This window comes from Gopherus evgoodei, chromosome 1 (assembly GCF_007399415.2).
Source record: "Gopherus evgoodei ecotype Sinaloan lineage chromosome 1, rGopEvg1_v1.p, whole genome shotgun sequence".
Taxonomy (NCBI): Eukaryota; Metazoa; Chordata; order Testudines; family Testudinidae; genus Gopherus; species Gopherus evgoodei.
Genome location: NC_044322.1, coordinates 344,022,284 through 344,035,421, shown reverse-complemented (window position 1 = coordinate 344,035,421; position 13,138 = coordinate 344,022,284). Strand labels below are relative to the sequence as shown.

Here is a 13,138-nt window from a genome sequence, read left to right as displayed (position 1 = left end):
CCAAACGCAGGCCTTTCTGGCCCCAGCCCGCCATACTCTGTGGCCTAGCCAGAGGCAGAACTCTGGAAAACGGCAAGGCCAAGGGTGGTCGCAGACAAACGTCAGGCCCCCTAAAAAGCCAAAGTCAAGGTCCCTCGCAAATTACCACTGGGACCAAAGACGGACCTTCCAAGGTTTCGCCGGAGGGCGGTGTACCAGTCGCGCAGGACGGGATGCCTGATCCGCTTTCTCCTGGCATGGGCCCCAGTTACTTTTAGATTCGCTGGGTCCTGCGCACGATGGAGCATAGGTACCACCTTTAAATTGCTCCAGCCCTGTCCCCTTCAGCGGACGAAAGGGGCTAGGGGTTTTCTCCCGTTATGCCCTAGTCCCCCACTCGAACACAGGTCCTCAGACCTCCCTGGTCCTGCATGGACTCAACCGGTTTTGGGATAAGGTTGAAGTCTGCATGGTATCCCTGGGAACCATTATTCCATCCTTGCCTCTGGGGGCTACTATGGCCGCCCTGGATAGGAAGGACGCGTACTTTCGCAATGCCATCTTCACTCCGCACGGGAGATGCCTCCTGCTTATAGCCAGCGGTGGATTACTCCCGGGTTTACGGCCATAGTCGCCGCCTACCGTAGCTATGTCGGATATGCGGTTTTCCGTATGGGGACGATTCGCTTATCCGAGGAGACTCTGAGACACAACCACTCAGCCCGTGGCATCGTCACGGTCTTATTCACAGATCAGGCCTGATGATTACTATAGAGCAATCCACTCTGGTTCCCACGCAGAAGTTGGCTTCCTAGGGGCTATCTTGGTCTCCTACCTAGCGGAGCCTGCTTATCACAACTTCGGTTTTAGGCGATGGGCAACAATCATCTGAGGTCTGAATGCTTCCCAACGACCTCAGCTCGTTCTTGTCTCAGTCCTCCTGGGTCCATGGTGCCCGCAAGTTGTACCCAAACACGCCAAGCTCCGCCTCCGTCCTCTCCAAGTCCGGCCCACCTCTCGTACCGCTTGGACAGGGAGCCAGTGGTCATGGTAGTCACCGTTCCCCTCGAACGCCTTAGGCTCCCTAGTGGTGGCTAACTCCCTCCTTGGTGTGGACAGTGGAGTGCGTTTCATCCGCCCCAGCCCTCACTGCCCCTGACGGCGGACGCATCATCTCTCTGCTCGAGTGCTCATGGTCACCTCCGAGCTTAAGGCCTTCGGTTCTTCTAGGGAGGCGGGCATATCCTCATTAATGCCCCAAAAATGAGAGTAGTCCACCTGGCATGCCAGGGGTTCCAGCGGCAGCTGCGAGGCCGTTGTATCTCGGTGTTTACAGCCAACACAATGGCCAGGTGCTTCATAAGTATTCAGGGGGGACATAGTCCTTCCCCCTTTTTTGTCAGGAGGCCATCCATTTCCGGGTCTTTTGCATGGCCCACTCGATGGAGCTGGCGACGTCCTTTCTCCCAGGCGTTCGGAACGTCTTAACTCTTTGACTCAGCAGGTTTTTCCTGTCTTACGAGTGATCACTCTGCCCCATGTGAGGCATCCCGCTTTCCGGAAGTGGAGATGGTTCCTCACACAGACCTGTTCGCTCACCGCGAGAGCAGGAAATGCCAGGTGTTCTGCTCCTTCCAAGGTCTCTCCTCGGAATCGATCTTGGACGCATTCCTGATGCCGTGGAACGGCCAACTGCATTATGCCCTCCCACTGTTCCCACTGGTTCGTTACGTCCTGCTCAAACTCCGCAGGGGCAGAGCGTGCATCATCATGATCACTCCAGAGTGGTCCAGGCAGCACTGACATACCACGTTGCTCGGCCTGTCAGCCCAGACCTCATCACTCAGGGCAATGACAGGCTTCGTCACTCGGACCTGCAGCCTCTTCGCCTCACGGTGGCTCCTGCGTACCTGAGTCGGGGTGACAGGCAGCCTTCCACCTGGTCAACGTACCGAGCCAGGTGGAAGCGTTTCCTTTACAGCTGCAGTACGCTCGATCTTGCTCCTGCTGAGGTCTCGATCCCCTCTATTTGGCCTGCCTCTGGCCTTCAGCGGCAGGATCTGGCGGTATCATCGCTGAGGATACTCTCAGCAGCCATCCCTACCTTCCAGCAGGCTAAGATGGACATTCAGTGTCCCACGCTCTATGGGTTCGAGGTCCCTCAAGGGCTTGGAGCGCTTGCACCCTCGGGTGCGCCGCCCAGCCCCGCCCTGGGACCTCAACCTAGTCTTTGCCAGACGGGTCTCTGAGATCAGAGCTCTTACGAAGGTTCCACAAAGACAAGGTGCAGTTATGACCGCACCCGGCTTTCCTCCCTAAGGTGTTTTGGCCTTTCATGTTACCCACAGCTCAACGCAATGGGCATAACCGTTGCACTCCTTGGACATCTGTGGAGTGCTCGCATTATATTGTGCTGACAGAATCATTTCCTAAGGTGCCCCAGCTCTGCCCCGGTAGCGGGCCAAAGGGAGGGCTTGCTTGTTTTCCTCTCAGAGGATCTCATCTTGGGTGATGGCGGACATCCCCACTTGTTATGATTTGGCTCATATTTCCCCAAGCCACATCACCGTGCATTCTACCAGGGCTCAGGCTTCATCTGCCGCCTTGCTGGCTCGTGTTTCTACCCACGAGACCTGTCGCGAAGCTCATTGGTCCTCGGGTCCTTACCTTGCTTCGCAGTATGCCCTGGTTCAGCAGTCAAGAGAGGCTGTAGCCTCTGGCTCGGCAGTTTTATTCTGCCACATTTCACTCCGACCCCACCGCCTATTGTAAGGCTGTGGGATTCACCTAACTGGAATGGATATGAGCAATCACCTCGAAAGAAGAAAAGACGGTTACCTCACCTTTGTAACTGTTGTTCTTCGAGATGTGTGTTGCTCATATCCATTCCGCACCCTGCCCTCCTTCCCCACTGTCGGAGTAGCCGGCAAGAAGGAACTGAGGAGCGGGTGGGCCGGCTAGGCAGTTAATATGGAGCGCCATGGTGGCGCCAATCTAGGGGGTGACCTGCCGGCACCACTGAGTTGCATAGAGTTAAAAGTTTTCCGACGAATGTGCACCGCGCGGCGCGTACACCTAACTGGAATGGATATGAGCAACACATCTCGAAGAACAACAGTTACAAAGGTGAGTAACCGTCTTTTTCCCAAACTTGTTCCACCGCTTATGCAGGGAAAGCCCCTGGCGGGCAGGGCTGGGCCAGTTTGTTTACCTGCCACGTCCGCAGGTTCGGCCAGTCATGGCTCCCAGTTGCCGCGGTTCACTGCTCCAGGCCAACTGAGGCTGCTGGAAGCAGTGCAGGCCAAGGGACATACCACCGCTGCTTCCAGCACTCCCATTGGCCTGGAGCAGCAAACCACAGCCAGTGGGAGCTGCGATCAGTCGAACCTGTGGACGCAGCAGCTAAACAAACCAGCCCGGTCCCACCAGGAGCTTTCCCTGCAGAAGTGGCGGAACAAGTTGGTAACCACTGCCCTAAATCAATGCAGAGCAACCGAAATCTTGACCTGTTCATGTGTAGGTTCATGACTATGAGTCTCAACAATGTCCATCGCCCGTCACTTTCACTGTTTCCCCATTGCTGCGGGGTTTATTGGATTAGATTGTTGAAGGCTGCACAGGAATTCACTTAAAGTAGACAAGCAATTACGCACCAACTTGCACACTCTCTTGGCCAGCAAGACCATTTCAGGGTAAAGCCGAGACGAATGAAAGACTTGTTGGCTGCAGGTTTGTTTTCAGAGTGACCATCTCTTAGACCAGTTGCCAGGCTAATGAACTTGGTCTGCCCAGCCAGAGCTCTGTTAGCCAAGGTGTTTCAGAGTAAATCCTGTAGGCCTTCATGGCTACTATAGTAATGCAGAGAGAATAGCTCACCAACCATACTCAGCCTGTTTCCATTATCACACCACAAGGAGGAGAGGTTGGGCTTGCGGGAGGCCTTTTTTATACCCTGCTTTTAGATCAGTTTTATTTCTATTCATTTTCTTATTTTGAAAGATTTTCATTTCTATTCATTTTCTTATTTTGTTTCTCTGGTTCTTTCAAAGAGGTTATGAAATATTTCATAGATAGATAGATAGATACCTAAGTGTCTTTCTGTTTCATAATGATAAGTTGTTTGATTTCACTAGTTTCTTTCCTCAGTGAGGACAGAACTGATTTAGTGCTCCATTGATCAGGATTCAGACCATTATTTTGCCTGATCACTGAGCACTTGTATTAACTGAGGTCCCTGTCTGTCATCTTTCCTACACTGGCTTTGTCTCTTTTGTTGTCTTTCCTACAATTTACAGGCTTTGTCTTTACTAATCTTCGAAGTTGGACATTCTTGACAAAAGGCAGGTGCATTCCTCTGTGATTCAGAAGGCTGAAATGCTGTGGACACCCCTTCTTTGACCTGAATTCCATGGGCATAGTAGTAATTTCAAACAGCTTCCTTTCAGCTTAATGAAGTTTTATCAGTTTCCTACACTGAGCCTCATATGTGCCTCTTCACAAAGCACTTAGGTGCATTATCTTTAGTATTGGTGGTAAACTTTCCATTGAAACTGTTTTATTACAGAAAACAGTGGGTTTTGACTAAACATATTTTTAGTGAAGAGTCTGCTTTCCACAGAAATTTTTAATTTTTTTGTCAAAAAAATGCTCAAAACCCAAAACATGTTCAGTTTTCAAATGAAAACTGAAATATTTCAATTTAGACACACTCCAGCTAATGATCACTAGATGTATTTATTTGGAGAGTGCACTTGACTCTAAACTTTACTCCACAACACTCTTGCTATGAAAGAGTCTGACTTTGTTGATCTTCAGGATATATTGCAAAGCTAAAGCAGGCATTTTCTGAGGGTGTAGGTTGAAAGAAGGGATGGAGTCAATGTTCAGAGGTTAGACTCATTGTATAACTCTAGTCATCTGCCTTTGATGCCATTTGCAGTAAAGGACTGCTGACACAGCTTCAGTCCCGAGCAGGGTACATGGAGTGGCACTTGGATGGTTCATTTTTAAGATTCATCTACATTAGACATTTTTTTTTACTTGTATTAATTGATTGCCAATTAACATAAGTCAGCTCACATGTTTGTACATGCTAGCCTGGACACTTAACGAGTGCTTGCTCCATGCTTGTGGTGTATCTAGACTAGGACATACAAATGTGTTACCTAACAACTTCATTAGGCATCGCAGCATTCAATTTTTGTTTTTTTTATAATTTCAATGGATAATATCAATCTTAATTTTTAAGCATTTTTAATTGTTGTTGATTTACATTTTCATAGTTGCAGGAGATTATGGGGGGTATCAAACAATAGTTATTTACTGACAATAGATACTGAATATAAAAAAGTTAAAACTTTATAATTGTTAAAACACAAATTGTCAAAATCACATGTCAAAATATACAAAGTAAATAGCTTTAAACCAAACTCAAAGTTTTCCAGCAGCATTTTTCTTAGTTGGTCTATCTTTACATTTCAGTTATCACTGGTGGAAATATTTTTTCATTGGTTTGTGTGTATGGTGAAATTGACATTTGCCAATAAAAATCTAATCCTTCCAAGCCTAAACTTAATTAGTTATGTTTTTTCAAATAAAAACTCTAGTGCAGACATATCTGCAGAAGGTAAAATCCAAGGGCTGTCTCCTGCAGGATACCATTGCATCCTATATTATCCCTCCTCTTGTTCATTGTGTATTTGAGGCCTTGCCACTAGGAAGTATCAATGAGGAGCCCTGGACTTCAGTGCCTTCAACATATCACACACTGCTGTGTATCTCCATCTTGCCTAAACTGTCTGGAGGAACTGATCCCCCTACCCAGTGTGGTACTTGGATGAGAACTAACTCTCTCAAACGTTATCTAAATAAGACTGGAGATGTTTTATGTGGAAGGAAGAAACCAGAAGAAATGACAAGGTGTTATAGCATCTTTTCCCAGTTTGAATCTTAGAGTCCAAAAAATTGGGGTACCAGCATGAATTCCTCTAAGCTTAATACCAGCTTAGATGTGATACACTGCCACCACCCAAAAATATATAGTGTTTTGGGGCACTCTGGTCCCCCTAAAAAGCTTCCCTGGGGACTCCCAGACCCAAATTCCTTGAGTCTTACAACACAGGGGAATAAACCATTTCCCTCCACTTTTCCTTTCTTCCTCCCAGATCTTTCCCGCCCTGGGTACACTAGGAGATCACCATGATTCAAACTCCTTGAATCACAACACAGAGAAATTAGGATGCTTCCCCGCCTTTTCTCCCCCTCCCTTCTCCTTCCCTGTTAAGTACAGACTCAATTTCCTTGAGCCTTAACAAGGGGGAAAAATCAAAGAGGTCTTAAAAAGCAAAACTCTTAATAAAAAGAAAGAAAAAGAGTAAAAATTATCTTTGCAATTTAGATGGTAAAAATTACAGGGTCTGTCAGCTTATAGAAACTGGAGAAAAAGCCTCCTCCAGCAGAAATACAATTTAAAATACTTCCACAAACTACACATTTGCAAATACAGAAAACAATCAAAAGACTATAACCGCCTTTCTTACTAAATACTCACTATTCTGAATATATAAGAGACTGTAGCAGGGAGATTGGCAAGAAACCTGGTTGCACGTCTAGTCCCTTCCAGGACCCAGAGAGAACAAAGCCAAACCCAAAAAACACAAACAAAGGCTTCCCTCCACCGAGATTTGAAAGTATCTTGTCTCCTGATTGGTCCCCTGGTCAGGTGTTTGGTTCCCTGTTTGTTAACCCTTTACAGGTAAAAGAGACATTAACCCTTAACTATCTGTTTATGACACAAGGATTATATCAAACTCCTGGATTGAGGGAGAATCCTCACTTTTCATTATTCAGCTTTGAAATTTAAAGGTGCTGTTAAAGTTTTCACTGCAACTGGATGTTCAAGTAATAGCTGTGCCTAGATTACTCTTTTTCACTGGTCCGTGTCTAAAAAGATGCAACCCTTTTTTCCAGTGCAGACTACCTTATAGTAATCAAAGACTTTCTCATGTCTACTGTCATGCACTCTACATAAGTTGGACGTTGGGATCATTCAGATAATTAGGTTCATGGAGAATGTGGCTGCTTACTAGTTAAGAGGTGCTTCATGCTTAAGGCATTCCTTAAGATGTTGGTTTTAACCTATAAATCTTGGTGGGCCTAATTCTAAAATTCTTAGTCACACTGAGTGGCACTTATCTATATGAGTAGCTTCACTGAAGCAAATAGGTCTCTAAGTGTCACACAACCTGAGTAATATTACAGAATGGGTTCCCAAATAGTAAGGGACTCAGCTGCCTGAGAGATCACCGCCTTCTTTGTGTGACAAAGATGCAGCTGTCATTGGGTTAAGGGCCTCTGGTTTAAAATAGAGGGATTTGGTAGTAAAGAGCCTTGGGTGGGGAATCCTCAAATTTGGAAATTACTGCATCCCCTTTTGGTTGGACAGACTTGATTAGCCTTCAGGGAATACTGGAAAGCTCATCTATTTCCCTGGGATTTCCTAGCAGGGTGGGAATGAGGCACAATCAGACAAGGAAGGCTTTGTACATATGTGATGGGTACATTAAATAGGAAAGACATGGCTGTTGTTTTTTTTTAATTATAGCTGCTTCTTCATTTGTTGTGTATTTTGATATATCTATAAGCACCAAGACCTTGGAATAAAAACTTTTAATTTAAGTAACTTTAAAATAATATTTAGAGTTCCTTTCATCCCCAAAGATATCCAGAAGATTTTCTAACTTTGCAAAATATATGTGCATCTACCACACTTGTAACTGAAGCCACTTTCTCTAGAGTGTTTAAGTAGTCATGGTTTGTGAAAAGATGTTTAATTTTTTATTTTCTGTATATATTTATTATAGATGATGGAGCGATGGGAGAATCAAGGCAGCCCTCAAACCAGTTTATCTGCTCCAGCTCTACCACAGAGTATTCCCTTCCCACCCGCCCTTCACAGGAGTTCGTTTCCTGATTCAACAGAGGCCTTTGATCCAAGAAAACCCGACCCATATGAGCTATATGAGAAGTCAAGAGCTATTTATGAAAGTAGGCGTAAGTGAAAGCCCTGTTCACCCTGCTGAGCATTTAATAATTTTAAGCATTTGCCTATGAATGTGTCAAGGCTGACATATTTTATGTAATTATATCTATTGTAGTTTAAAGCAACCCACATCTGAACCCAATTAAAAATTATTCAAACTCTACCTTGATACATTTATCCTAAAACTGTCTAAATTTTACACATTTACGCTTTGGCTTTCACACAAGTTTGTTTTCTTGCTATTACCCCTCCCCTGTTCTGAATCGTAAGTCCTCAAAGAAGAACAGTATACATCAAAATATCTTCTTTGTAGTTAACTGACAAGGTGATACAAATTTACCATTAAATTGTTCTGCTTATTCTTACCCTTAGATTGATGTTTAAAAAGGAAACTTTTGGTTGGTTGGTTGGTTTTACATATAGTGACTTTCTGCTAGTTATTATACTATACTTGCTGCTAAAAATCCACTAACCCGTAATACCTGAAAACTTATGGAAAACAAAACTCTCTCCAAACTTCTCATCCTTATTTTCTTTTTTCATGTTCTTAAGGAATATATTGCATGTATTCCACATCAAGGAAAAGACGTTTTATCCCATCCATATTTGGTCCCATAACCTTTTAAATAAAAATTGTATACTGTATGTAAACAAGAGCTCTTAAATTAAGAACATTTAAATATTATGTGCTATTCTTTAAGATTTTTGTTTGTATAGTCGTATCTTATGCTTGTATATAGCACCTTTCACTTCGAAGGCTCTCAAACTAATGTATAAATGATGTGCAAAATACTGCACTGAATTGCACTGGCATAGATCCAGATTAACTCTCTTGCCATCAGTTTGACCCTGTGTATTAGAGATGGTCCTAAGCCAAAAAGGTTCAGATTAAGATTCAGGAACAAACTTTTGCAGAGTTTGAGAGTGCCTGATATAGTTTCGTTTCAGAACCACCTCTACTATATATATCACTAAAATAAGGGAATTGTTTCAATCACTATTGATATAAAGCCACTCTGAAGTGAAAAGTGATAATTTAGCAAATACTCATGAAATCTGTGTTCAGAATATTACATATAAATATCTGAAGGAGCAGAAAGAGAAAGAAAGAATTTAAATTATGTCATTATCTAATGATTGTGTCAAAGTACCCTGAAGTAGCCCTGTCTCCATCTAAAATCAGCGATCTGGAAATAAGATGTGCATTTCTCAGTCATTCAGCATAATTACGCACAAGGATAATTTGCACAAAATTCCTTACCCTTCCTCCCCACATTCCATGACAGACTCTCTCCATTCTTTGGCACTGTTTCACTTCATCATCATTCTTCCATCATCCAGGCCCTTGACCTGGGAGTTATCTTTAACAATTCTCTCTGCATTGATGTACACACCTAGGCTGTGCCCAAATCTTGGTACCTCTTCCACAATAACTTCTCTCACAGCCAACTTCATCTTTCTGTCCACACAGCTGAAACTCTTGTATAGACCCTTGATTACTGGGACCACCTCCTCTCTGGCCTTTCTATGCCCACATCACACCCCTACACTCCATTCAAAATGCTGCTGCCAAAACCATTTCCCTCACCAATCATTCTGTATGTTTTATCCAGATGCCTTCTCTGACTACCCTTTTTCCAATGTATCAAGTCAACCCTTCAAGGCGTTTCGCATCTCTGCCCCTCCCTTATCCTCTGTTCTTGTCTCTTATCACACCACCCACCATCCCGTTCACTCAGCCAATTATATTAGTTTTGACTGCTCCCTACTCTGCTCCTCCCAGTCCCATCTTTGCACTTTCTTCCACATAGCTCCAGATGCACAGTACATGTTTCTGAAGTGATCCATAAAGCCACTACTCTCTTCCACCAAATTCTTCCTCCGTGTAAGCTATTTCTTCTGTGCTGCCTCCAAAAAACTGGCCAATTAGTAATGGATAGGTTAGGGAGTAGCTGGGTATAGTTGAGTTGAGTATTTATTACACAAAATGACAGAGCAGTGGGCCTGATAAACATGTAATGGAATGGTGAGTTGCCTCAGTGTATAGAAAATTATACACAATTTGATTGTGTCTTTCTCCTCCCTGCTCTTTGAGTGAGATTTTTCACCCAGCTATGGCCCTTTTTGTGATTCTAAAGCCAGTGAAGAATTTCTCAAGTACAGGCCTTGCATAGGACCCTCTTTGGATATCCTGTGCACTCTCTCATGCAAGCCCTGGCATATAGGCATGTAGCACTTTGTACATTCTTAGTAGCCCATCAGTAACCTGGGAATTTGAAGCTACTTTTGTCCCCACTTCCCCAGCATTGTAAGAGAAGCAGCACAGAATCTCACCCTTTGTATTTTGCTTGTCTTCCTAGGCCAGTTTCAAAAATGGGTGCCTAAATTTGGGCTACCAAGTTCATATATACACCTCTACCCTGTTATAACACCATCCGATATAACACTAATTCTTATATAACGCAATAAAGCAGCTCTCTGGGGGGGGAGGCAGGGCTGCGCGCTCCGGCGGATCAAATCAAGTTCGATATGGTGCAGTTTCACCTATAACGCGGTAAGATTTTTTGGCTCCCAAGGACAGCGTTATATCGAGGTAGAGGTGTATATAAATAACTTGCCTGGATTTCAGAAGTGCCGAATATCCAGAATATATGGACTTGGGAAATTAATTTAATTTTAGGCATCTGTTTTTGAAAATTTTGTGATTAGTTTATAAACTCTTTAGGACAGGAACTGTATTCCTGTGCATATGTGGACAGTGCCTACCATCTTGTGGCTGTTACTTCAATACTGATAATAAATATTAATTAATAATCCAATTTCTTTCACTGTTCTGAAAAGTTATTCGCAATTGAACCTCCTGGCAGCAGTACTTGTAGAAATTGCACTTGAGCTTCTACCTATACTGGTGAGAGATACATACTGTATTTGAAAACTGTTTGAAAATGTGGGTCAGTTTGATTGCAGTGTGGACTAAGCCAAGGAGATTTGAGAAAAGACTTAGTGGAGCCATATTTGAACAAAGTTTGCAAACAGTTTTTAAACACGACTCTCTCTCAGGGCTTTAGTGGAAAAAAAAGAAAAGAAAGAAAGTCAGTGCTGATATGTTTTTCTTCAAAGTGCTGTCTTCCGAGGAAGACTCTAAAGAGAAGTGAAAGTTAAAAGGGAGTCAGGTTTCAGAGTGGTAGCCGTGTTAGTTTGTATCAGCAAAAACAACGAGGAATCCTTCTGGCACCTTAGAGACTAACAAATGTATTTGGCATAAGCTTTCTTGGGCTAAAACCCACTGCATCAGACGTCCATCATTACCAAGTATTTTTGGTAACTCAGCATTGCTGCTCAAAATATATTTGACTTGATGTACCATTTTAAGGAGAGAGCAGCCCTTTGCAAATAATTGCTCCCCATATGTGTAGTTTCTATAATAAATGAAGTATTTTAGCACAGCCCTGCACTTTCAATTTAGTGGAGCCTGAGCAGCCTCTTGGGGTGAAGCCATCATGGCAAGATCCGAAAAGTGCAGACTATAAACTGATTACTTGGCAACACTGAAAAAAATACAGTGATAATCAGGAAAAACATAAATGAACAGTATGAGATCTGCTTTCATCTTAGGTTCCAGTGTGAAGAGTTCCATATTTTTGGAGCTAAATAATAGTGGAGGCAAATACCAGGATCAATTCATATTCAGCCCTGAACCTGACTCAAATATAAATATAATCCAAAGTCAAGTATAAACATTGGGGTAGGGCATTTGTCCCCAAATAGGTGATTTTATACCAAGAAGGAGTTTTTCTCATCCATCAAAAAAAAATCTTCTGACCCACATACATTCATGTGTGAGAGTCCTTAGACTACATTTCTAGTTCTCCTTGCTCAGCACTCCTTCTGCTTGGTGAGTGATTCTAATCTACTGTGTTCAGTAGCATATGCCAGACCAGTGCTGTTCCTGTCTTGGGAAGGGATAACAATCCTGGGTAGACTTTCTTGAACATATTTGTTCAAATGTTTAGTTTCACTTGAGTTCTGCCCTAATGGCAATTGGAAATTATAGATAATTGTAGACAGAGACAGAGAAGTCATGAACCAAAAATGAACCCAAAATGAGGCAAGCAGACAAGGCTACAGTAACCGTACTTCCAAGTTTGCTGGGAACATCCTGGTGTTTAATGCATCACTGGAACAAGATATATTGAAACGAGTGTTTTCCCAAGTTTTAATTGATTCTTCTTTGCTTATGTCATCCTTCAAATTTTTTTTATTTAATGCTTGAGAGTCAAAAGCATGTGCATATTCCCCAATCCTAATAATTGAAAATTTCTTCCTCCCACAGTCTTACCCCCACAACCTTAAATCATTCTTCTAAGCCCAGCAGTGTCTCCATTCTTTCTGCCATTTTAGTTCTATGGATGTCATGGACACAGCTCTTTAGCACTTCGAATTCATCAGGCAGGTTATTCTTCCTTCCTTATTAATGTATTATGTAATAGATTCATAAATTCCAAGGCCAGAACGGACCACTGTGATAATCTAGGCTGACCTCCTGTATAACACAGGCCACAGAACTCTTAGAATAATTCCTGGAGCAGATCTTGAAGAAAAATATCCAATTAATAATCCCTATAAATCCACTCCAGGCCCTGCTGAAATTTGAACCTAGGATCTCATAGTTACTAGGCAGCACGGTGTAAATTCTCGCAGAGTATTTCCTGGAGCCCCGAGGCTCAGGGCTTCAGCCCTGCGGGAGGCACTGGGGCTCAGGGCTTCTGCCCCAGGAGACACACCCGGAGTCCTGTAGCTTTGAAAGTATTTACAGAGCTCTGATCCAGACAGTTCTAGCTGAAGGTAAGCCCTGCTAGACAGGTGAATTTAGCCAACTAAGCCATGCACACTTTTAATTTAAAGGTATAGGACCAACTGAGGCCCCTGCAAGGGTTTATCTGGGATTTGAATCCAGGACCTCTTATAGCCAAAGCGTGACTCAAACCCGCAGATCAACAAACTGGCAATGTGAGAAACAAAGTGCAGGGAACCTGTTAGCCAGTCAAAGGATTGTCAGCTAAAGTGAAGGTTGCGGGGTTGGGGAAAGGGTTTCAAAATAACACACACCAAACCTCA

The 13,138-nt window shown here is 43.6% G+C and overlaps 1 protein-coding gene across 15 annotated transcripts in view; it reads left to right on the top strand.

Annotated features, from left to right (window-relative positions):
• MAGI2 (membrane associated guanylate kinase, WW and PDZ domain containing 2) overlaps positions 1-13,138 on the top strand; it is a 1,169,121-nt gene that overhangs the window by 1,042,622 nt on the left and 113,361 nt on the right. For 13 of the 15 annotated variants that reach the window (XM_030558726.1, XM_030558640.1, XM_030558551.1 and 10 more), the window contains one exon: positions 7,842-8,031. In XM_030558726.1, the coding sequence (XP_030414586.1) occupies positions 7,842-8,031 (190 nt within the window). The remainder of the gene's footprint in view (positions 1-7,841; positions 8,032-13,138) is intronic. The other 2 variants (XM_030558467.1, XM_030558363.1) reach the window with 1 other exon arrangement.